Below are 24,555 nucleotides of genomic sequence, written 5' to 3'. Positions count from 1 at the left end.
AAGTACTTTCTCAATTTAATAATCAGTTTCAAATAGTTGTAATCTAAATTCTTTCTCGTTGATAAACTAGCTGAAATAAAAGTACTTTCTCAATTTAATAATTCTTTCTAAATCGTTTTAACCTTGATTTCCTTTTCGTTAAAAATGGTTTGAATAGAGTACCGAGTGATTTCCTGAAGTTGGTTCAATACAGTTAAACTAAATTTCCTAACTCAATAAATCAATTACAATAGATGTAATCCATTCTATTCATATACTATTAAATAATTTACAGTGAACTTTCTCAATTTGATAATTATTCGTGAATTTCTTTCTCGTTAAAAATATCCTGAATAGAAGTCTGTTTCCTGAAATTTGAGTTGAACTTAAATTATTAACGTAAACGTAATTTATTATCTCAAATAACGTAAACCTAATCAAATAGCCTTGAAATAAGAAAATCTAATAATAAATAGGGAATTTTAATTGAGGTCGAGCAAACTCCTGTGCGTATGCTTTCACTGTGTCGAGTCATTAGGAGTGGAATTAGTTGTAGAGTAAAATAGCTCAATTATACAGGCCTAAACGGTTATTCATTGGCGAGCTGCTTTGTAGGTTTTGTAAACATTGCATCTCGCAACAGTCGCTCGTGGCCCGGGACTGGACGGGGCACGACCGATAGAAATTCGTTTCGTTTCTCTTTTTTCGCCTGTTTGATCCTGTCCACTAAATTAATAAAATTAATTTTGCTTTAATGCAGTATTGTCTTTTTCTTCCACTGTTTTGGCGACATACAGCTCTGCTCTCTCATTTGTGTTTCCTTCCCTGTTGAAGAAAATTTTCTTAAAAACAAATAGCATTGCTCACGGAGTCCTTGACAAAACAGGTTAATATATTCATTTGCATTCTTCAGATCATTTTTAAAACTGTTTAATGCGGTTAATATTTAACCACTATAAAGGCAGTCACGCTTGAGGTGAAAATTAGTTATTCAATTCACGTATAATCAAAGCCTGTATTACACCTCAACTAAAATCTTGATGAAGTCTAATCATAAAATAGTTTGAATGTAACTACGAGTTTATAGTTGAAATATATTATTTTTCCAACTTATCGAATTTTACTAAAACGTAGCTTTTGAATTAGTGCATTTCACTTATATCTTAACTTTTATATTATAGCTTTGCGAAGTTATGAAATAGATTAATACGATTAATTAATAGTTTAGATAAATTGATTGGATTAATACGGTTTTTTTTTTTTTTTTTTGCTTAGTATTGTAAATGGCATATTGCATGAAGTGACTGTTGGCTGTCTGATAAATAACATTCCGATTAGCATCAGAATTCAAACAGGAATTACAATGAAATTGAAAGAAACCACTACAAGTAGAGGAAATCCTGCAGTTATCTTCGATAACAATAAATTCAGAAAGGATAGGACTTCACCCGATGGTAATATTTTTTGGCGATGTCTTAGTAAGACTTGTAGTATTTCATTGAAAACTGACTCTACGTGCTCTCTTTTGTCCAGTTCAAACTTAAAACATAGTCATCCACCGAACGCCATTAATGGCTCGATTGCTGATAATAGTTCATTATCGTTGAATGGAACGGTTAGCTTGGCCCATGATAACGATGCAGCACTTGACGAATCTATCAACCCAACTCACGTCACAGCCGATATCACAGCCATATCAGCTGTTCCCGAAATCTTTGATCGAACCAACTCGTGTAGTACCCCAATAAGTCTAAACTCTCAAGCTAATTCCATCTCGGATGACTTACTAATTGATCCTGACTTAACTGTTGTATCACTAAGAAGAGAAATTACTGACTTGGTTGATAAAATGGCCACCATCGAACAACAGTTGAAGGATGCTATAAAACACAAGCTTGAATCGGACGAAAAATTAACGGAATATAAAAATATTATGGAACAAATGAAAGTGAGCATTGAAGTTTTAGAAGCCGAAAATTCTGCTCTGAATAGTGAGAAAAAATGCATAGAAAACGAGCTTCAGGATCTCAAGTGTTTTTATTCGCCAGGTGTTACAATATCAAATGTTGCATCAAACCCTTCCATTATATCAGTGAAAAACTCCTTCGGCATCCTCAATGACCTCACAACGGAGACTAATAAGACGTGTTATATAAGTCAAATGAAACCAGTAAGAACTCGAAAACGGAAACATAAGAAAAGATTGTTAGTGTTAGCAGATAGTCACGGACGAGATATTGGTTGGGATTTAAATCGCGAATTTGAGAAAGACGGTTTTGAAGTGACCGTAATTGCAAGATCAGGGGCAAATTTTAAAACAGTGACTCATGACATTGACAACTTCACTAAAGATTTTAATTTCGATGACAGGGTGGTCGTACTGGCTGGAACAAATGACATAGTGAGTCACACACAACAGCCCACTGAACTTGATCTTCAACCAATCTTAGAAACGGCAAGGCGTACAAAGGTATCAATTGCGACTGTTCCATACCGATACGACAGACCGCTCATGAACGTAAACGTAGCAAAACTGAATGCATGGCTGTCAGAACGGATCTCAAATATTGATGAGATAGAACTTTTGGAGCTTTCAAATTTTGATATAAGTGACTTTACTCGACACGGTTTGCATTTTAATAAAAGCAGGGGGAAGATAAAACTCAGGAAACTGATCAAAGAGCATATAACAGGCACTTCAACATCAGAAGGTAGCGGAGAAACGGCGGAAGCTAGAGATATTTCAGCATTGTCCAATAGCGATTTTTTATAGGTTGTGAAGTATTCCATGTAAATTGCCAGGGCCTCTTGAATGCAAAGCTAGATTTAGAAATACTACTTTCTCGTAGAAAATCTAAGATTGACGTCTTATGTCTTACCGAGCATTGGCTTACTGAGAGCGAATTGAACGTATTATCACTCCCTGGCTACAGACTCATTACTCAGTACTGCAGAAAAATTAAAATTCGAGGAGGTTCATGTATTTTTGTAAGCAATGAATCCATCAAAAATGTTAAGATTAGAAAAGATTTAATTGCTCAAGCTGTCGAAAGTAATTTTGAAATTTCCGCTGTAGAATTGAAATTGAAAAGGATGTCTCAAAAAATAATATTCTTAAGCGTCTACAGAGCCCCAAATACTGATTTCGATGTATTTATTGAGCTACTCAGGGCTGTTCTTTCCAGAGTCTTAAAAGAGAAAGGGAAATTAATTTGTCTTTGCGGCGATTTTAATGTAGATTTCTGTAAAGAAGACAGAAACAAAAAAGTTTTCAAAAATCTATTATCAACGTTTAAATTGAACAGAGTGACAGATGGCCCAACTCGCATAACAAGAACAACAGCTACTGAAATTGACTATATAATATCTAACTACCCGCCTGCTCTGTGTTCCAGTGAGTTAATTCCCTGTTCCTTCTCCGATCATCATGGAAGTAGTGTCAAGTTTAGTTTAGAGCGATCAAAGTCTAATTCTAATGAAAATATTACATCTAAAAGTGGAAGAAGAAAGATTTTTCGTGTCATTGATCCATCAAATATTGATGCTTTAAACTATGGGCTATCGAAAGAGAATTGGCATAGTGTTTATCATTGTAATAACGTTGAAGATAAGTTTAATAATTTTATGACAATTTATGTTAACCATTGTAATAGTTCGGTTCCGGAGAAGTCAGCAAGCGGTGCAAGAAATAAAGAGCAGCTTTCTTGGATTACAACAGGCATAAGGATATCCAGTGAGAGGATGAAAACTCTGAGCACACTTTTAAAATATCCCTCCTTTAGTGACTCAGCGACCTATATCACCACTACAACAGGACTTAGATGTGTTAGCTTAGAAACTTATTTCAAAATTTACAGAAACATATACAGAAAAGTTTTGAAAGCAGCTAAGAAAATGGCCGCCACTGCCTTCATAAATAAATCCTCAAATCAAGCTAGAGCCATCTGGAAATTAGTAAAATTCGAGTCGTCAAAGAACAATAATTCAACTTCAGAGACTTGCATTGCTGATGAAACAGGAAATATCAAAACCGGAAGAGAAGCTGCCAATATGCTGAATAATTATTTCATAAACACACCACTTAAAATTCAGAATGCACACTTAGAAAAGAATGGCATGGATGATTTTCTATCAGTATTTGAAATTGCCGGTAACCAAAGAAATACAAAGTTTACAGATTTCGATACATTGAGCTGTGAAGAACTTAGAGGAATAATCAAATCACTAAAAAACAAGAAATCCTACGACTGTTACAACTTATCAAATTACTTAGTTAAAAAATCAGCAGAACATATCCTCAAGCCACTAACATTTATATTCAATAGCTCCATGAAAGCGGGTTACGTACCATCTAAACTGAAATTATCGAAAATAATTCCTGTTTACAAAAAAGGCAATCAAGAGCTTCCTGAAAACCATAGACCTATCGCTAATACTCCTATATTTCTAAAAATCTTTGAATATGTCGTGCTAAGACGATTAAGAAAATACTTCAAACAAATAGACTTACTGTCCTCTAACCAATTTGGATTCCGGCCAGGCTACTCCACAAATGATGCTCTCTTCTCTTTTGTAGATGAGGCATTATCATCTGTTGATAAAAAATCCAAAGTGAATGGTTTGATAGCCGATCTCTCAAAGGCGTTCGACCTTATCAATGTAGAGATCATGTTAAAAAAGCTGCAATTGTATGGATTCGATGGCGCCGTGTTCGGATGGTTTTTTTCCTACCTCAACGAGAGGTATCAGCAGGTAGTCATTGACTCTCATACTCATGAGTACCATTCAGAATGGATGAAGACGAGAAGCGGGGTTCCCCAGGGGTCAGTACTGGGTCCCCTGCTTTTTATTATATATATTAATGACTTGCCATCATACCTTGAACCAGCTAAAAGTGTATTATATGCTGACGATGTGAGTATTCTACTGAAAAGCAGCAGTCAGTCCAATGTGGAATTGGAGAGTAAGACTGCCCTTATTAATTTAGAAAAATGGCTATCTGCTAACATGTTGTTGTTAAATACCAACAAAACTAAAGAAATTCCATTCCGAACTACCAGAGAAAATAATTTAAGTATCAGAGACTATAAAATAGAATCCGTGAACGATATATAAGTTCTTGGAGTGGTGATTGACTCTGACCTTTCTTGGAGACCTCACCAAGAATACCTCAAAAACAAACTGAACTCAGCAATTTTCGTACTGAGAAATTTGAAAGCTATATTGGACTCCAGGGCTCTTAGAAGTGTTTATTTCGCACTGTTTCACTCACACCTGACCTACGGCATCATTTTTTGGGGAAATTCAAGCTGCGTAGTTGAGGTGTTCAGAATGCAGAAGTGGGCATTGAGAGTGATGATGGGAGAATCAATTCGAACAAGTTGTCGCCCCCTTTTCAAAAAACTTCAAATTCTCCCATTCCCAAGCCTATATATTTTCGAAACAATCTGCTTCATTAAGAAAAATATACATGAATTTAATACAGGCGGAACATTCCATCAATACCCAACAAGATATAGGAACAACCTAAGAGACGACACACACCAGACAACCATGTATGAGCGAGGTGTTAGGAGTTCGGGTATTCGGTTGTATAATTTATTACCAGCTCATATAAAAGAAATGACTGGTACAAAATTCAGAGAGCAATTAAAGAAGGAGCTGCTGTCCATATGCGCGTACTCAAATGAAGAGTTCAGAGAGTACTACGAGTGTCGAAATGGGGTTTAGAGAGAATAGAAAAAAATGTATTGACTTTTCATGTGCCTATTTATGTTCTAAACCACGAGCATCGAGATAAGGTTTGGAGAGAAAAGAAAATATATTGACTTATCATTTATGTATTTATGTTCTGTATTTTATTGACTTACGACATTGACAAGTCCAAATACCCCTTTTATAGGAGGTCAGTGGATGAAAAATAATAATAATAATATTAATAATAATAATGACAAACCCGATGATGTTCTGGAACCAGCATCAAATACAATTCGGATGGGCGTGGTAGTGCTGCTTGCTTTCACGATGGTGTGATGCGGTATGTAGTAACCACCTTGGTCTGTCTGATCTGCTACAAACGACATGTGACCCTGACATAGGTAATCGATCAATATTTCATGATATGAAATATGAGTATTGCTATCAAGCACTAATCGTCTCACCAAAGTGAGCAGTCTGCGTTTGGCGACAGCATACAAATCTCCCAAGCTGCTGGGCGGCTCCGCAAATGACAAGGCAACAACAAAATGACCAGAATTCACACGATGTACAGACTTCCGAAAATTTACCTCACACTCCAACTCTTCCGGTTTCAGTTGACAGCTTGGTGCAGGGCACGATTCCAACTCCCAAAAACGTTCCACAAAACTATCCAACGATGGACTACTAACGAATGGACTACAGATGGCTGTAAAACAATTCGACACATTCTTTGTTGAAGTGAGAATCGGCGCTCTCCCCATCAGAATGTGACCAAAGACACTATTAACAGTCATCAATTCGTGCGATTCACCTATACTAGGACTCCCACGTAGCAAGTGAGGAACTAACTCCGCACCAATGATGCCATCTATTCTACTAGGAAGGTAGAATTTGTCGTCAGCCAGTGTGAGATTTTCAAGATGATGAAGTTTGGATCTGTCGATTTCACAAGAAGGCAACTTGTCGATGATTCTATCTACCACTGTGGCATCCATCGCAAACTTGATGGTAGGATCCAACTTCGACTGAACGACACACAAGTACGACCTCAAACTTCACTAGTACCACCACCGAATCCACGAACAACGGTCTTCATGGGCTGGAATGGTAGTCGCAAATGCTGACACAATTTGGCTGTAACAAAATGACACTGACTCCCGGTGTCAACCAAGAAACGAACATCACAAAGCTGATCATTACAATCTCGAACATGTGCAGTGACGGTCGACAACACAACGGTCGAATTTTCTACATCGTTGGATGTAGAACAACAACTAATAGGTGATGTGCCACCTGCCTTGGAGTTCGACGAGGACGCAACACCTTCATTGGAACTTGATCTGGAAAAGTGCAATAAAGAATGATGAGATTCTCGACATTGAGCACACTGAGTTTTACTACGACAATATCTACTCAAATGATCCACATCAAGACAACGAAAACAACAAAACTTTCCTTCAATCAAACAATAACGATCCCAAGGAGTCATTTTCAAGAAACTTGCACAATCTACTAACTGATGACCCGGTTTTGAGCACTTCAGACAATTGGGATTTTTACTAGATGCATCGTTAGATGAATCATTAGATTGAACCACAAACACCTTTGATTTATTATCCTTTTTGTGCCTCATATTAAACGATTCAGTCTGTTTCTCATCAGAAGGAAGAGTCTTAATTTGCTTTTCAATGAATTTGACATAATCGGTATAAGTTGGCATAGCCTTGTCACGGACGGCCGATTCAAAATTTCTACGAGAACTTGGATCCAGCAATCTCAAGCCATGATAGAGGAATATCGAGTCTGACAAATCAGTGAGTCACAATCTCTTCACTGCATTGATTGAACTGCAAAACCCATCCAAAATCGCAATACAACCTGCCTTTGATTCTGATTTTATTGGACGAAATTCAAAACTTTGTTTGAAATAGGCATCAACTTGCGCCCATGGATCGTTATAGCGGGTCAATAATGCCTGCCAAATTATTTGATAATTGTTAGCCAATGGTGGCAAATGACGACAAATATTTGCTGCTTGTCCAGGAAGTCTACTTACAAGATATTGGACCTTCTGCTGATCGTTCAAATTCTTGTTGTCATGTACCAATGCCTTAAATAGTTCATAAAACACCGACCGTTGAGTCTGGTTCCCATCAAATTTCGGAAGGTCGATTTTAGGCAGTACCGACTCGGACACGACCGGCTGTGCACTAGCTGCTGTAGCTGCCGAAGATTGAGCAATAGCATCAGTCGCCTCTTTCTGTTTGAGAGTGTTAGCTGCTACTTCAATATACTGAAACAGATCTAGGTGTGAGTTGTTGAATGCTACAACATGATCTTTATTCAACTCAAGTTCCAACTCATTAACCACTAATTCTGTCTTTTCATAATCCAAAATGGTCTGAGACACCCAAGGATACAAGATTGAAAATTGCTCAGCAACTTTTGGATCAGAGACATTTTTAGACAGTTCATAAATTCTTTGCAATCTGGCATACAATTGTTCCAGTTTAGCACGATGCATCCTGATTTGTTTCTGTATTTTTTCCTCCATCTTGAACTCATACACAAAACAATTCAGCCCCGACAATACAAACAACAGACAATAAAACAAGAATGAGTTCAAAACTAGATGAAAGGAAGAATCACGACTAGTAGCCTAAGTTATCAAAGTTAAACTTTGATTATCAATTCACAAGATAAGTTACTGCTGAAGACAAAACTATATGATTAGATAATGTTCTTCCAACAACTCACAAACAAACGATAACTTCTTGAATTGAACAAACAAAATCATGCTGGTGATTAACCTTCACTAACATGTATAAAAAAAATGGACAATACAAATTCCAACAAACAAACAAATTCCTGAAAAAAAGAGCACAATGCGCCTAGTTTCAGGAAATTTCAATTTTAACTGAAATAAATTTAATTTCAGACAAATACAAATTGACAAGAAACCTTGCTCTAGAACAAGGCTACAACAAACTTAAGTTGAGCATAGATCTGACCATTCTCAACATGCCAACATTGGACAAATATGAAACTGCTTAAATCCAATGTGTGTGAATTAATCAATAAATTACAAATTTAAATTCATCCCGGCCTGGCAGGATCAAGAAATGTTCTGAACAAAGCTCAGGCTAGAGCTACCAGGGGACTGTAATTTACTATTTAAATAATCAAATACAAACAAGGGGCAAAATTTAATCTTCAATTTGAGCCAGGTTATTTGTACAGTTAAACTCTGCATTAATGAACAATAAAAAAGAGCAAAAACTCACCAGATTTAATCCAATCTTGACTACTTGCCCTTCGAAGCCTTTATTAGGTGTTTTGATCAGGTTCAGGGTGGGATGAAATCTGGGAATAAGACAGGTTCTGGCTTCTGGGCTGTCTTTTCGCGTTCAACTTGCAGGCTATGCACTGTGTTTCGAACAAAGCTCAAACTGGATTCTTTATAAATTCAAATCCGATTCAAATTAATTCAATTCAACACTATTTATGCTGTTATACTCATAATTCACACACACGACACTCAAACAATTATTTACAAGAAATTTCTGATCGAAATTGCATGACAAAATACAAATTCGGTCTTGCCCAACAATGGGGACGAGACAAGACAGACTGGGGCTTTAACATCAACAAGGCCAAAACAGCAGGACAATCTGCGCTGGCGCAAACACAAGCCTGCTTATTGGCAGAACTGCAGTCTGGCATTTTGGCGCTACAGTTCGAATTCTCTGGCCAGACCAATTGTAGGAAATTATGTATATGCTTCAATTTTCTATTGAATAGTCATGTCTTTAAAATGCATAGTTTTCGAGTTAAATGCGAGAAACCAAAAAATGGTACCTACCTTTGAACCACCCCCACCCATTTATTACAGATGTGGGTGGGGGTGGGGACTTCTGATTTGTTTATCTGCTTGGGTAGGTACTTCAGAACTGCGGGGTTAAAAATTGTCTTTCAAACTTTTTTGACTGGACTAATCTGCTTGAATCTATGAATCTACTTGAAGAAGGATCTAAAAAGTTATACATTGGTATAGAGGCACATAGAGTATTCAAGTTTCTGTTCTTGTTTCTTGTAAACTTGACACAAACCACTCTCGGTCTCAGTCAGCACCTTAACGCGCATACGTTAGTAACGGTTTTTTCCCATTCCATTCAGTCAGTTCTTTGAATGTAACGTTCTTTGTGATGATGGCTACCGAGCACTGTAACTGGAGCCAATCGTCATCCCATTTTGATGATAATATTATTATCTAATGATGATTTATCATTAAATTCAATATAATAATCAATATATTATTATTTTATTCAATAAAAGGAAGAGTACTTTGAATAATACAATGAATGAAATTATAACGGTTGTTATTTAACTGATGTTAAAAAACACTTCAACTAAGTCAGCATATTGTCATTTCAAAGCAAAAACCTAACCCCCTAACCTCTCCTTTTACATTTAAAACATTAATAAACATAACTCTTTGTAAAAACCCCTAATTCATTCCAGCATATTGCAATTTCAGAGCAAAATCCTAACCCCCTAACCGACCTTTCTAGCATATTGCAATTTCAAAGCAAAAACCTAACCTACCCTTACAAAGCATTATTAAATATAACCTATGAAGAACCTAGCCCCTAACCCTTTTACATGTAATACTTTTGATTTCAAAGCAAAATCCTAACCCTCCACCTAGATTTTTACCTTTGAAACATCAAAAAACATAACTCTACCTGAACCCTAGCCCCTTCTAGCATATTGCAATATTTTAAAGCAAAAACCTAACCTATCCTAATTGAACATTATTAATTATAACGCTGTGGCTACAGTTACGGTAACCCCGTAGCTCAAATCGAGTTCCGGTAAACATTTGCGCATGCGCGGCTACCGCTATTTACATGTGCATTGTGGTGTTGGTGGTTTTTGGTCACATGGCTATGATTTCTAAGTAACCTATCGTTCTAATGTTTCAATCATGAAGTTTACATCCTTCCAGGATTTGAAAAAATAAAGTAGTGTAAAAGAAAGAAAATTTTAAAGGATGAGCTTGTATATTATGAATTGAAGTACAAATGTACTCATGGTGGTGTAAAGAAAAGTAAGTCTGACCCAACCAAAAGACACCAAACCAAAAAAAAGTAAGTTTGAGGAAAAAGCTATGCGAAGAGCCTTCAAACAAATCATTATATACCTAAGCTATTTATTACCTAAACTCCCGTTTTTTTTTTCTTTTCTTGGGGGTTGGCGGGGGATGAAGGGGAAACCCGAAAAATAGATTAGGAAACCACTTCAGAACTGATACTTTCATTTTTAGTTGGTGTTCAATTTTCAGCTGCTCTAATATAATTATGCTCTATTCAGATATGCTACACCATACATCCGCATATATAGGCACTAAGCTTACCTTGTCTAAATACAGCATTGTAATGAGTATATGGATATATATATATATATATATATATATATATAATATTCGCATTAAAATGCTGTATTTGGACAAGCTAAGCTCCGGTAATGAGTGCTGTGACCATTGATATAGAGAATAAGATTAAGAAGAGCAAAGTCTGCTATGATGCCACTGCGCTAGTGTAGCTACCAGAAATTTCGGGCAAGAAGTCGGGTATTTGTATTCGCTGTGTAGAAAAAGAGCCTTTTTCAAATGATAATATTTTTTTATTGAAGCAATAAAAAATATTCAAAGTATGGTAGTTTCATGCAATGCTTATGGATGTACGAATCTGCATGCGCCAGATAAAAATATTTCTTTCCATACATAAGTATTTTTATATTTTCATCGGTCATGTTTCATGCAGGCTAAGCCTAGTGCCAAATGATCGTTTCAAGGAATATTGTGCTTAGGTTGATTCATTATCATTATTTGCCAAGTAATAAAATATAAGTTTTGGTAATATTATAATAAATATTTTATTTCCATAGATCCAATATAGGTATCCATATTCCATTCCATTAATTTGTCTTATATTGTAATATTTTGTGAACTATGAAAATATTGTATGCTAAATTTGTATTATAAAAAATATTATCTGCTAAAATTGCCTATAAATTCTTCATCATTGCTATTGTTTTATTTTTCCCGTTCTTATAATATGTAGTTATTTATTATCTTATAATAAATATAGGAGTATAGAGTATAGTTAGGTACCGTACCTATACTTAAGTTGCAAAACGAATGAGAAACAGTTTCACGAAATATTGTGATAATGGTTAATTTATTATTTGCCATCTGATAAAATATACGATAATATCAGCGATCTATAATTTTTGTTTTATTTTTCCCGTTCTTATAATATGTAGTTATTTATTATCTTATATTTAATATAGGTGTATAGAGTATAGTTAGTACCTAAACTTAAGTTGCAAAACGAATGAGAAACAGTCTCACGAAATATTGTGATAATGGTTAATTTATTATTATTTGCCATCTGATAAAATATACGATAATATCAGCGATCTATAATTTTGTTTTATTTTTCCGTTCTTATAATATGTAGTTATTTATTATCTTATAATAAATATAGGAGTATAGAGTATAGTTAGTACCTAAACTTAAGTTGCAAAACGAATGAGAAACAGTTTCACGAAATATTGTGATAATGGTTAATTTATTATTTGCCATCTGATTAAATATACGATAATATCAGCGATCTATAATTTTGTTTTATTTTTCCGTTCTTATAATATGTAGTTATTATTATCTTATATTTAATATAGGTGTATAGAGTATAGTTAGTACCTAAACTTAAGTTGCAAAACGAATGAGAAACAGTCTCACGAAATATTGTGATAATGGTTAATTTATTATTATTTGCCATCTGATAAAATATACGATAATATCAGCGATCTATAATTTTGTTTTATTTTTCCCGTTCTTATAATATGTAGTTATTTATTATCTTATAATAAATATAGGAGTATAGAGTATAGTTAGTACCTAAACTTAAGTTGCAAAACGAATGAGAAACAGTTTCACGAAATATTGTGATAATGGTTAATTTATTATTTGCCATCTGATTAAATATACAGTAATATTAGCGTTCTATAATAAATGTTTTATTTTCCATATTCTAAATACATAGTAATAGGAAAATATTGTAAAAATGAGATTCATTTGCTAATAGAATGGATCAAAATCTGTAGTGAGGTAGGTTCACTAAATTAGATGTTTGGTCGAGTTAAAAATAATTTTCAATGAACAAATCATTGTATCATATGGTAATGGAAATGACGAAAAGTTGAAAAAAAATTATATTGAAATCCATCAAGTATGTCGAAAGATATAACGCAATGAAAGCCGATGTTTTCCCGTATAGGTCTGTCTGGGCGCCTGTCACAGAGAAGGGACAGAGAACTCATCTAATGTTGCGCTTAATGGGTGACCAGCAGTGTGGAGTGGGTGTGGAGGGGGGTAAAATGGGTGACTAACAGTTAGTTCTTCAACTCGCTACGAGAGATCAGTACCATCGACAGGCCTAATGATAGATCATAACAATTTTTTTCTAATGCACTTTCAATGTTATTCTTATATCCTGAAAAAGGACAAAAGAGTGAGTCAATTTGTTGTCCAACAAACTTGACCTGTAAAAGGGTTCGGAGAATATGTGTTCATAATTTGAGAAGATTGATTAATTCTTTCTAAAGTTATTGTAGAACATACAAACAGACGGACAACGACTTTGTCTTTCAGTAAGTCAAAAGTTAAAACTCACGCTAGTTCAATAATTATTCTATACAAAACCACTATAAATAAACAAAATATATTCACCAAGCTTAATTTATCATGAATACCAATAGAATATATGAGCACAAAGTTAAACAATAATATTCAACATTCCATAATAACATCTATATTCACAATCAGAATAGAAAATACTTCGAAATTCATCAGTCCTTTAATGTTACGAAAAGCAATACTATGAAAATGAAAATACAGTCGAACCTCTGTATAACGAAGTCGATTATCCCGAGAAAAAATTCGCTGCTGAGAGGTATTCGTTATTGAGAGGTTCTGTCAAGAAAACTGCCACGATCCTATGGATCTTATAATATCGTACCACCCTATCTTCTTCCTACCTGAATTGCCATTATTTTTAGTCTATTGACCTTTCTGCTGAAACTAAAGAATTCCTTGAAAATGACCGTCTGCTTCCTATACACACTACACTTTGTATGTTGAAGTCAAGAAAAAAAAAATACAATCTACAAATTGACACCCTGGCTCACTAGAGCAACTGTTCAAAGGTAGTTTACAAAGAATAGCTGTCACGAAAGGCAATTCATTCATTTTAAACAAAGACAGCTCATTATTTGACATTGCAGTTGAGAGCGTATTGGAATATCAACATACAATATGATAAACAATATAAAACTAAATTTCGTATTAGGTGGATAAAACAATTCTTTTAGACTCAGTATGAGAAGCAGAAGGTGATATAATTGAAAAAAATAAAATATCCCTAATTCCATGTGCTAAAAATTTTTGTTGGAGAAGATGGAGATGAAGCCCTACCAGACTGTTCTAGGGTCCCAAACTTTGTCCAGGTATTCTATTGTCTAGGCCTACTAGGGGTGGATGCGTTTGTAATCGTGTTATCATGGTTCACTGCAGTTATCCTACAAACTTGTCCTGCACACTCGCACAAGCGCCAATTACAGAGCGGAGGTGCTCAATTAATTAAATTATTAATTAATTAATTAATTCACACCTAATTTACTAATTATTAATCAATTATTTATAATCAATTAATTAAATTGAGGTGACATGGTCAATCACTTTATTATACAATTTTCGTTTGGAAAACTATTTATAAACCTTAAAGATAACAGTAAATCTTTTAATTACCATTGTATCATAAAATCAGGAAACGGGTATTCTACTTTATATGGTTATGAAATGTTTCATAACTATTAGTTCGGAGAACAGTAGAACTCGCTACACTCACTAACATTTATACTCATACACGACTGCCTATTCACACACAAACACACATACAAATTGGATTTAGAGTATGATGATATATGCAATAGGATCGGTGGAGAACGCTGAGAAATAGAAGTTCTCTACACTTTTGAGCTTACAAGCACGATTGGAAAGATAAAAAATCTTACAAATAGACGAACGCTGATTGACTTGAAACATAGAATTCGCTTCGCTCATTCAATAAACATACCTCAATCTGGTCTCCAACCCATTCCAGCATATTGCAATTCCAAACAAAAACCTAACCCCCTAAGCTACCCAACTCTAATTTTTCAACACAAAAATCTGTAACATCAACATGCATGAGCATAACGCCCACACAGCCGCACACAATCATGAATGTTCTATTCTATCTGGTACGATTTGTAAGGTGAAAAAACATACTGTAATACCACGATAAATATGAAGTATTAAATCACTTATTTGAAATATGAAAATATAAAGATAGAACTAAGTGAAAAACATCAGTGAACAACAATATTTACAAAAAATATGCACATACTCTATCACTACGCTTGGCCCTTGATGGAAAAGCTTCCTTCTGACTTGAACGGTCTTTGGCCAAACCAAAAACCTATAAACCCTATAACCCCATTTTTTAGGGTTTGTATGCATAAGAGAAGTCCAGAACCAATTTTCGCATGCAAAATTTCCTTGTACAGAGTGGCCCAAATACCTAATATGTCTGGTTCATTCTCCAGTTCTGAGCTATTACAATCAAATCCAGTCATTGGACAAAAAAATCCTCTCCTTTTTTACTGTTTTACTGTATATAAAATTCAGAATAAAATGGAATCATTCAGACCTCTATAACTTCAATCAGTTCTATCCTACAGTTTTTCCAAAACGAGTAGAATTTCATGGAAAATCAATTTTGATAAATCCTATAGTATTCAATCAACAATATCTTCCGATTGTCACAATTCAAAAATGTATAATTCAACATCCTACTAGGCGTAATTTTGTGCTCTACAATCTGAGAACAGGTAGAACGCTCTATCTCAAAGATTTTCAGGACACCTCAAGGATCGAAATTTCATTCATAACTTTTGATACAATGTTCGGATCTTCCCGTACGCTCTTTCTTTTCGGCTTGTCAAGGTACCTAGTTGGAAATCATATATCATGAGTCAAGTTCCTAAGAGAAATGGGAAATTTTTTGTTGAGTGTACACTGTACTTCAACCCATATTCCATACACAGAATAACGACAATTTATTTATTCAATGCTGCATATCTTATGAAATAATACAGATATAAAATCAAAATCTAGTCAAGGATGTGAGGAATTTCCTCCTCTTCTCACTCCAATCAACAATACTTTCGATTTCAATACCATTAGAAAGTTACAACCGATTGAAAAAGTGACGATTGAAGTTTTACCATTTTTTCGCAATTCCACTGTTAATCAAGAGTCTCTTAAACGAGGATCATACATCATAGAAACTCATGATTGGTTCTAAATTTTATTCTATAGGAGCTCAGTTACCATAAATATTTATCTTCAACTACTGTTTTCCATCTTAGAAATACCGAGATCGTGAATATGAGGAGAATATCTTCAATCTCTTGATATTTTCAAGTGATTGAATCGTACCGTGTGTCCAAGTGAACTAAGAATAAAAATGATAAAATCAACAGCATTTTTTGCGTTTCAAGTTTATCAACATGGTCGGAATTGATTAGCAGATTCAGCCACAAAGTTTCTTCTAAAAGGTCATGAAGATTATTTCAAAATTGATTTACGATTTTAGTTTTGCTCTTTATTGCTCTACTTATAATTTTGTATTATATCAAGGAAAGGAAATACATTTACGACAAAAATACACATACATAATAACAGGTGTAGGTAAATCTTTTTAAAGAGTATCAATCAATTTCCTCCTTATAATATACAATGAAACTGGATGTTATTTTACTGAATGCTAAGAAGATAGTGGCTCTTATAAGTTTATAATGAGAGAAATTCATTGAATTTTCAAATTACTCCCTCTTCCCCATTCTCCCGCTAGACGGCTAGCCTAACAGCATTTAGCTCATATGCAAAATTAGAACTTTCCACTATGGGTACAGTCCATAAAAAGGTTGACAACCATTGGCTATTCAATGAAAACAAAAAGCAACTGAAATAATATTATTAAGGTAACAATCTTTGGCTATTCAATGAAAAAAAAGTAACTGAAACAATATTATTGTTAATGAGCAGTTTTGACATCATTTATTAAAATCATTTTAGATCAATAATAGAGAAATATAATGCTGCATTACACAGCACCTCAAGAACATGTCATTATTAAAATTATTCCATGCTCTTTCTCAATTTTTAAGTTCAAAATCGCAATATTGTGGATTAAATTAGATTGATTTAAATTTTTTCAATTATTGAATTGAAGTACATAATGTAATAAAGTTACAAAATCTGGCCACTCATTCACTTATTGTTTTCTAGTTCTTGTTGATTAGAAATAAAAATTAATCCTCTTTGTCACTGGAGAAGCAGCGTTCATGCGATCTGGAGAGTTGAGAGTAGCAAGTGATGAGAATAAGAAAAATGAATGTCTAGTCTATGTACTATTAGCAAAACAATGACATAGACATACATGCCTCAAGCCACAAATGCTGTCAGCAGTTGTTTTGCTGGGGGGAGATAGTGGTGTGAACTGGTTTGTTGGAGAGGGAAGTGTAGGATGCCAATGACTCCCCACTACGTCCCCCTACAACAGTACTAACTCAGCTCAGACAGAAATCGTCATTTGCGTATACAAGCGCTTTCTACCGGTATAAGTGATACTACACATAAGGCGAAACAATAGTCGGTAAGAATGTTCCCTCTGATCCCTTCTCTGTGGCGCCTGACTTCTTGCCCGATATTCAATGGCGACGAGGAATGAAGGAGGCATCATGCTTCCAAACGCTTGAAGGTATAGCTTAAGCCATGTACACACGTCCGTACAGATTCGCGCGAACAATCGTATGTACATATGCCTCAACATTCACTGTACGTCCTTGTGGACGCGATCCACGTATGCCTCAGCATTCAAAAAGCTATCTGATTTGCAGACGACAAGAAGACATGGTAGATTGATGTAGATTTTCCACAACATGACAACAATGGCGTCATTCCATCATTGAAGATAGTTATCACAAATTGCAGCAGTATCATTTTATTTCAATGACTTATATAATAAAATCAAAAATAAAACTTGACAAACGATGTTGGTTGGTTGAATGATTGTAGGTTGAAGTAAGGAAATAAATTGCTACATAACATAATATTGACAATTCAAACTTTCTTAGGTTGTCAAAACATTATCTTGTTAATATACTGAATCTAATTCAACTAGTTATCTAAACAAAAAATGATATCATCATGAGGGAAGCAATAACTCCACAAGAACGATTGGCTCTAACTTTTAAATTCTTGGCATTAGGCGATTCATTTGTTGGTTTCCAATATCTATTCTGAATCTCAAAAAAAGAAAAATTCTACTATAATTCCAGAAGTTTTGATGACCTAATCAAAGCACTTAACACTGTCTCACAAAATTGACAGTCTTCTTTAAGGAAATTAGCCATAAATTGAATCAAATACTAAATTGCTGCCCATTTTAAACTAACTCTGCTCATACACATGACAAAACAAGATTCTCCAAAAGATTAGCTTCAAGATTTACCTTCAAGGGAATACTAGTTTAAAGTTTGAATAAATCTCTCTATAGATAGCCTAGCTATCTAAAACGTATAATATCATATTAAGATTACAATTTTAATTAACAACTCTGATTGATAACATGAAACAAACACAAGATGATTTGATAGCCACAGTAAAATAATATTTGAGCTATACTTTCTTGTAGGAACTCTGTAGAGAAACTTTTTTCACTTAAATTATGCAGTTCTAAATTTGTTAATCATGATACAAATTATATACTCCATGCATGTTTCTATTTAAATATTTTACAATCCACATATCCTACAAAATTACAAAAATCCTACAATTTACAATTAGTTATTGGATCACAATTTGATTTGTCATTCATTAACCTAATTCATTGGAATAAGGTTATGACGCCTTCAATGTTTACGTTTTGCCTCACCCGTATGGCAAAATCGCGTCCACACGTACATTCAATGCTCGCCCGAGGCGCCTTTGAGCACGCCAAAATACCGACAGGGTTCCGGTTCGCCCACATGCCTCAGCGAACAGTGTCCACACGTGCGAATGCAAGCCCATACACGTATGCTCACCCGAGGCAAACGTACGTGTGTACACCGTTTTAGTCATCTAACTATATATATCAATGGCTGTGACAAACAGGAGCTTCTCTTTGTCTCAGATACAGAGTAACGGCCAGCAACGGTCACAGTTATCACATAGTTATTCAAAAGTATTCTTTGAGTAGCTATGGTGAGGTCCACGTTATAATGGCAGTGTGTGATTTGCAATGGTGTTGCTATCCTTGTGTATTATTCAACAAAGCAGATGGCACTATCTCTTACACGCATTGCAAGGTTGCCACATCGTTCATCAACAATGTAGAAATTAAACTTATTGACAAAATAGGGTTAAGGGTTGGGTTTTATTTAGGTTATATTTGATGATGTTTCAAAAGGATAGGTTGGGTTTTTGCTTTGAAATTGCAATATGCTAGAAGGGGCTGTGGTCCAGGTAGAGTTATGTTTTTGTTGTTTCAAAGGTGAAAGGATAGGTTAGGGGGTTAGGAGTTTGCTTTGAAATCCAAAGTATTGAATGTGAAAGGGATAGGGGTTGGGTTTTTTTTAAGTTATATTCAATAATATTCCATGAGCCTAGGTTAGGTTTTTGCTTTAAAATTGCAATATGATAAAAGGGGCTAGGGTCCAGATAGATTTATGTTTTTTGTTGTTTCAAAAGTGAAAGGATAGGTTAGGGGGTTAGGAGTTTGTTTTGAAATCCAAAATATTGAATGTGAAAGGGTTATGGGTTAGGTTTTTCAAGTTATATTCAATAATATTCCATGAGCCTAGGTTAGGTTTTTGCTTTAAAATTGCAATATGATAAAAGGGGCTAGGGTCCAGGTAGATTTATGTTTTTTGTTGTTTCAAAGGTGAAAGGATAGGTTAGGGGGTTAGGAGTTTGCTTTGAAATCCAAAGTATTGAATGTGAAAGGGATAGGGGTTGGGTTTTTTTTTTCAAGTTATATTTAATAATGTTCCATGAGGCTAGGTTAGGTTTTTGCTTTAAAATTGCAATATGCTAGAAAGGGCTAGGGTACAGGTATAATTAATTATGGTTTTTGATAATTCAAAGGTGAAAAGATAGATTAGGGGGTTAGGATTTTGGTTTGAAATTGCAATATGCTGGAAGGGATTACGAGTTTTCACTAAGATTTATTTTTATTAATGTTTCAAATATAAAAAGGGAGGTTAGGGGGTTGAGTTTTTGCTTTGGAATGACAATATGCTGACTTTGTGTATTTTTTTCCAACATTAGTTAAATAACAACCGTTATATTTTATTAATTATATTATTGAAAAGTACTCTTTCTTTTATTGAATGAAATGATGATGATATGTTGAATATTAAATCGAATTTAATGATAAATCATCATTGGATAATTATAATATCATCATCAAAATGGAATGACGGCTCCAGTTACGGTGCTCGGTAACCATCATCACAAAGAACGTTACATTCAAAGAACTGAAAATGGAACGGGAAAAAACCGCTACTAACACATGCGCGATACTGTGCTGTCTGAGACCGAGAGTGGTTTGTGTGACAAACGAAGTTTGTTGGCGCATGCGCAAACGAAGTCATAACTTTACCGGAACGCTAACTGGAGTTACGGTTACCATAACTGTAGCCACTGCGTAATTATAACCTAACCCCTAACCCTTTCACATATAATACTGGAAATATATTCATATTTAGAACAAAACATAAACATCTTATTGATAAACATCGATTTATTCATCTTTAGAACAAAACATATACATGTGGTTCATTCTCTAGAACTGAACATAAATATAACCTAACCCCTAACCCTTTCACATATAATGCTGGAAATATATTCATATTTATAACAAAACATAAACATCTTATTGATAAAAATCGATTTATTCATCTTTAGAACAAAACATATACATGTGGTTCATTCTCATGCTCCGGTTTTTGTGTATTTGATGATGCACAAGTTGAATCTTCTTGGCATGCAATCAGCTGGTATAGTGAGGTCCACGTTATAATAGCAGTGTAGGAAGATAGGAGAATAGGCTTGCCAGATCTCAGTCTTGCCAACCAAACAGCTGATACTGGTATATCTGATGAATTTAACTGGTCATTATTGTTCGAAATAGTTAATCATATTTTATTTGTCAAGAAAATATATTTTTTAAATATGTAATAATAAATTTTCATGATTGAGATAAAATATTTTGTCAATTAGTTGAATTTCTACATTGTTAATTAACGAAAATATATTTTTTAAATATGTAATAATAAATTTTCATGATTGAGATAAAATATTTTGTCAATTAGTTGAATTTCTACATTGTTAATTAACGATGTGGCAACATCGCAATGCGTGAAAGAGATAGCGCCATCTGCTTTGTTGAACGATAGACAAGGATAGCAACACCATTGCAAATCACACACTACCATTACAACGTGGACCTCACTATAGATACTCAAAGAATACTTTTGAATAACTATGTGATAGCTGTGACCGTTGCTGGCCGTTACTCTGTATCTGTGACAAAGAGAAACCAAAGACCTTAAAGAGATGCATCTTTAAGGTCTTTGAGAGAAACTGCTAACTTAACTAAGTTTGCAAATACCTACTTTCATTTTATACAAAACTCGACTAATGTAAAGCCCATCTATCAATATTAGACAAAATGATCGACTCACAGTATCGATACCTCATTGATATCGATACTTGCAGTGATGATCGACCTTCTCTATTTCTAAAAATTATTATACTTCAAAGTATGATACGAGAGAGTTTTTTTAACAATTATTATAACGTTCTCATGTATATTTTATTATATGAATCTGTTTTTAAATATTGTCAAGCTTGAAAAATCGAGATGCAGGATGCAGCAAATGATGGTTTTTTGTTATATCGATAAGTAATCATTGATAGTGATTACAAAAATCATGCAAGATTACAGATTTTGACACAAACACCCAAACGTGAAACGTCTCGTCTGCAAACTGCAAGTATGTTCATATACAAACACTCATGCTCAAACGCACTCCTTTTTTATCCTATAATGAAATTAGTATGCAGGGATCGAAATACTAACGATTATAGCTTCTAATTACATCTAGTCTTTATTTACTGATATGGAACATCTCAATACAATTCACAACTCGTTTCCATTTTCTTATTGATGATAATTTTTGTAGAACCGGTCAGCTGTGTCTATTGAAAGTGGTCCATTGTTGAAAGTGAGTAAATTTATGTATTATTAATTGTCTGTATGCTATTAGGGATGTGAATCTACTTCGTATTAGGGATAGAAAGAAATCTATATTATCTGTAAATTTTGATTTTTTAGAAATGACTTTATCAATCGCCTTATTATACAATATAGGATCGGTAGCCTATAATAGCCTACTACTTTGCGTTTAGAGTATGATTTACTAGTAGATTCCTTAATATTGTTTAATATATAATTTTGTCAAAACTATAATTTCTAATCTACCAAGATTTCATGTAGGCTACATAGGCTAATTCCTTAGAATTTCACCTAACCTTAACTTGCGTGTTGAGGCTCAAGCTGTTACTGATTGATCATAGTTACAAGTAACTTGACTCTGTCAGAGTAGAAATGTTTGATTGGTAACCTCAGCAGGTTAATACTTTTATTAAACTTTAAAAAAATTAGATGTGTCAATTACTTGGGAGATAGTGTGAAAGATGATTATTGCATCTTTGGCCCACAATAACTATGTTTGGTGTCAAAATTTCCTCCAAAGCCTGCGTTTATACGTTTAGACTTATCCTATGGACCGAATAAATGCGACCAAATTTTCCGGTCGTGTTTACTCTTGTTACGGAGTGCTTTGCGATTGCCTTTTATGGGGCAGCTATACCAGCGAAATAAGACTCGTATAGTCTGCCCCATAAGAGGTCATGCGTTCTGTAACGAACGGAAACTTGACCGATTCGTATAGTAGCTACATCTGCACTTGCTGAGACAAATGCACAAGCCAACGTCATTCAGATCCGCGTAAACCCTGAATATAGCCTATAGGTTAGGTTGCAAGGATAAGTATATTGGTGGATGGATGGATCAAACCTGCTGTCTCATCATCAAATGCCTCCTAAACTATCAATACGGTAATATGCACAAATGTACAAACACCTACACATATAGTGAAACTGTTCATCTTCACTTTAATTTGCTAAGATAGTTTACATCGAAGCTCTACTAAATACCAATGAATTCATTTTATGTAGATTGTCTAAAAACTAAGAATAAGATTTATAAATTAAATTTATTGTTCGTGAGGGCTGACGGTCGTTTCTTATGTTCATTCAAATTAATGACTTCGATAAAACAAAATTAGCCTTAGGCCCACTTCAACAACTCATTCATTTATGGGTAGATAACGTTAACCTCCATATTAAGGTGATTCAGAACCACTAAAATATCGCAAACTACTGTACCGTACCATCAAATTATTCACTATACCATAGATTATTTATCAAAGGGATTTTCTAAATATTTTAGACTGGCAGTGAAGTAGTTATTCTCCAGTTTTGAGCAGATGAATGTCAGTATCACTTGTAAAATAGGGGTATCATTAGATAGCTTGAATGGCAAATTATTTTATAGTAGACTATTGTTTGTAACTCCAATTACTTCTCTCACACTCTATTTTTCTTAATTATTTCTTATTTTATTCAACCTAGTAGGCCCATTGTATTACTATGCACGCATTGGAGTTTAAAAGACATTAAATGTACCTAAAGTGATAATAATTCCTGTTCTATGTTGTCATTATACAATATAAAATTATGTAGGCTACCCAATTCAACTCTAGAAATTATTATTTCTTAAATTATTGTTTCCTATCGTACATGTTTTTATTCAAGTTTTATGGTTTTATTGCAGGTTACCATAAAAACGAAATTGCAAAAAGGAACTAAGAGGATTTTAAGCATGACATCAACAGTTACTGAGGTATCGTATATCTATTGAAATAGCAAGTGATTATCAACTATAGTTCGTGGAAGACTTACTTTGCAGCACTGAGCTTTATGGCCAATGTTATTTTAATAGAACAATAGTTGCAAACGGTTGCCGTTTTTATGCTGATTCTATAAAATAGGCCCATACTCTCCTTTTCGCTCTTTGTCTCACAGGATCTTTTATCACATGCTCTCTCTGGATTCTTGGAAATCTGGCAGTGCTGTACTTCATAAGACTAATGCTGCAAACTAAGGTTTGCACAGACTGTAGTATACAACATAGAGATTGCTAAATTAATTTACGGTATTTTCCATTTCCCAATGGTTTTTACAGCATTATTACTACATTTGAAAGTAAGAAAAAACTTCAAATTATCTAAAAAAATAGTTTGTTGAATATAGTCATCATATTGATGTTGTGGAACTTCTCCATAATTGATAAACACTGATTATGTTAACAAATCCCATTTATTAGCAGATTTGCAGAACTGCTGTTTAGTGTTGAAACCAACTCATCTTCAGCTGTACTGATGAATCTTCCTGATTCAAAATACGATATGGTAGCCAAGATTTATTGACACATTCGAAATTGTAGTATAACCATACAGTGGGTTAGAAATATTCCCAGTGAGAAGAGACTTAAGATTTGGGAATCTTTCCCTAATCAAGAAATTCTGGGAATT

The 24,555-nt window shown here is 34.4% G+C and overlaps 1 protein-coding gene across 2 annotated transcripts in view; it reads left to right on the top strand.

Annotated features, from left to right (window-relative positions):
- Positions 1-21,694: 21,694 nt before the first annotated feature.
- LOC111051724 (kinesin-like protein KIF3B) overlaps positions 21,695-24,555 on the top strand; it is a 64,078-nt gene continuing 61,217 nt past the window's right edge. Inside the window, exons 1-2 of one of the 2 annotated variants that reach the window (XM_039441683.1) lie at positions 21,695-21,891; positions 23,796-23,864. In XM_039441683.1, coding sequence (XP_039297617.1) covers positions 23,844-23,864 — 21 coding nt within the window. In that variant the 5' untranslated portion in view covers positions 21,695-21,891; positions 23,796-23,843. Of the gene's footprint in view, positions 22,123-23,795; positions 23,865-24,555 lie in introns of both variants that reach the window. The other variant, XM_039441682.1, reaches the window with a different exon arrangement.

The sequence above is a fragment of the Nilaparvata lugens genome, chromosome X, assembly GCF_014356525.2.
Source record: "Nilaparvata lugens isolate BPH chromosome X, ASM1435652v1, whole genome shotgun sequence".
In the NCBI taxonomy this organism is placed as follows: domain Eukaryota; kingdom Metazoa; phylum Arthropoda; class Insecta; order Hemiptera; family Delphacidae; genus Nilaparvata; species Nilaparvata lugens.
Note: the sequence above shows the minus strand (reverse complement) of the source record. Positions and strands in the feature narration are given on the sequence as shown.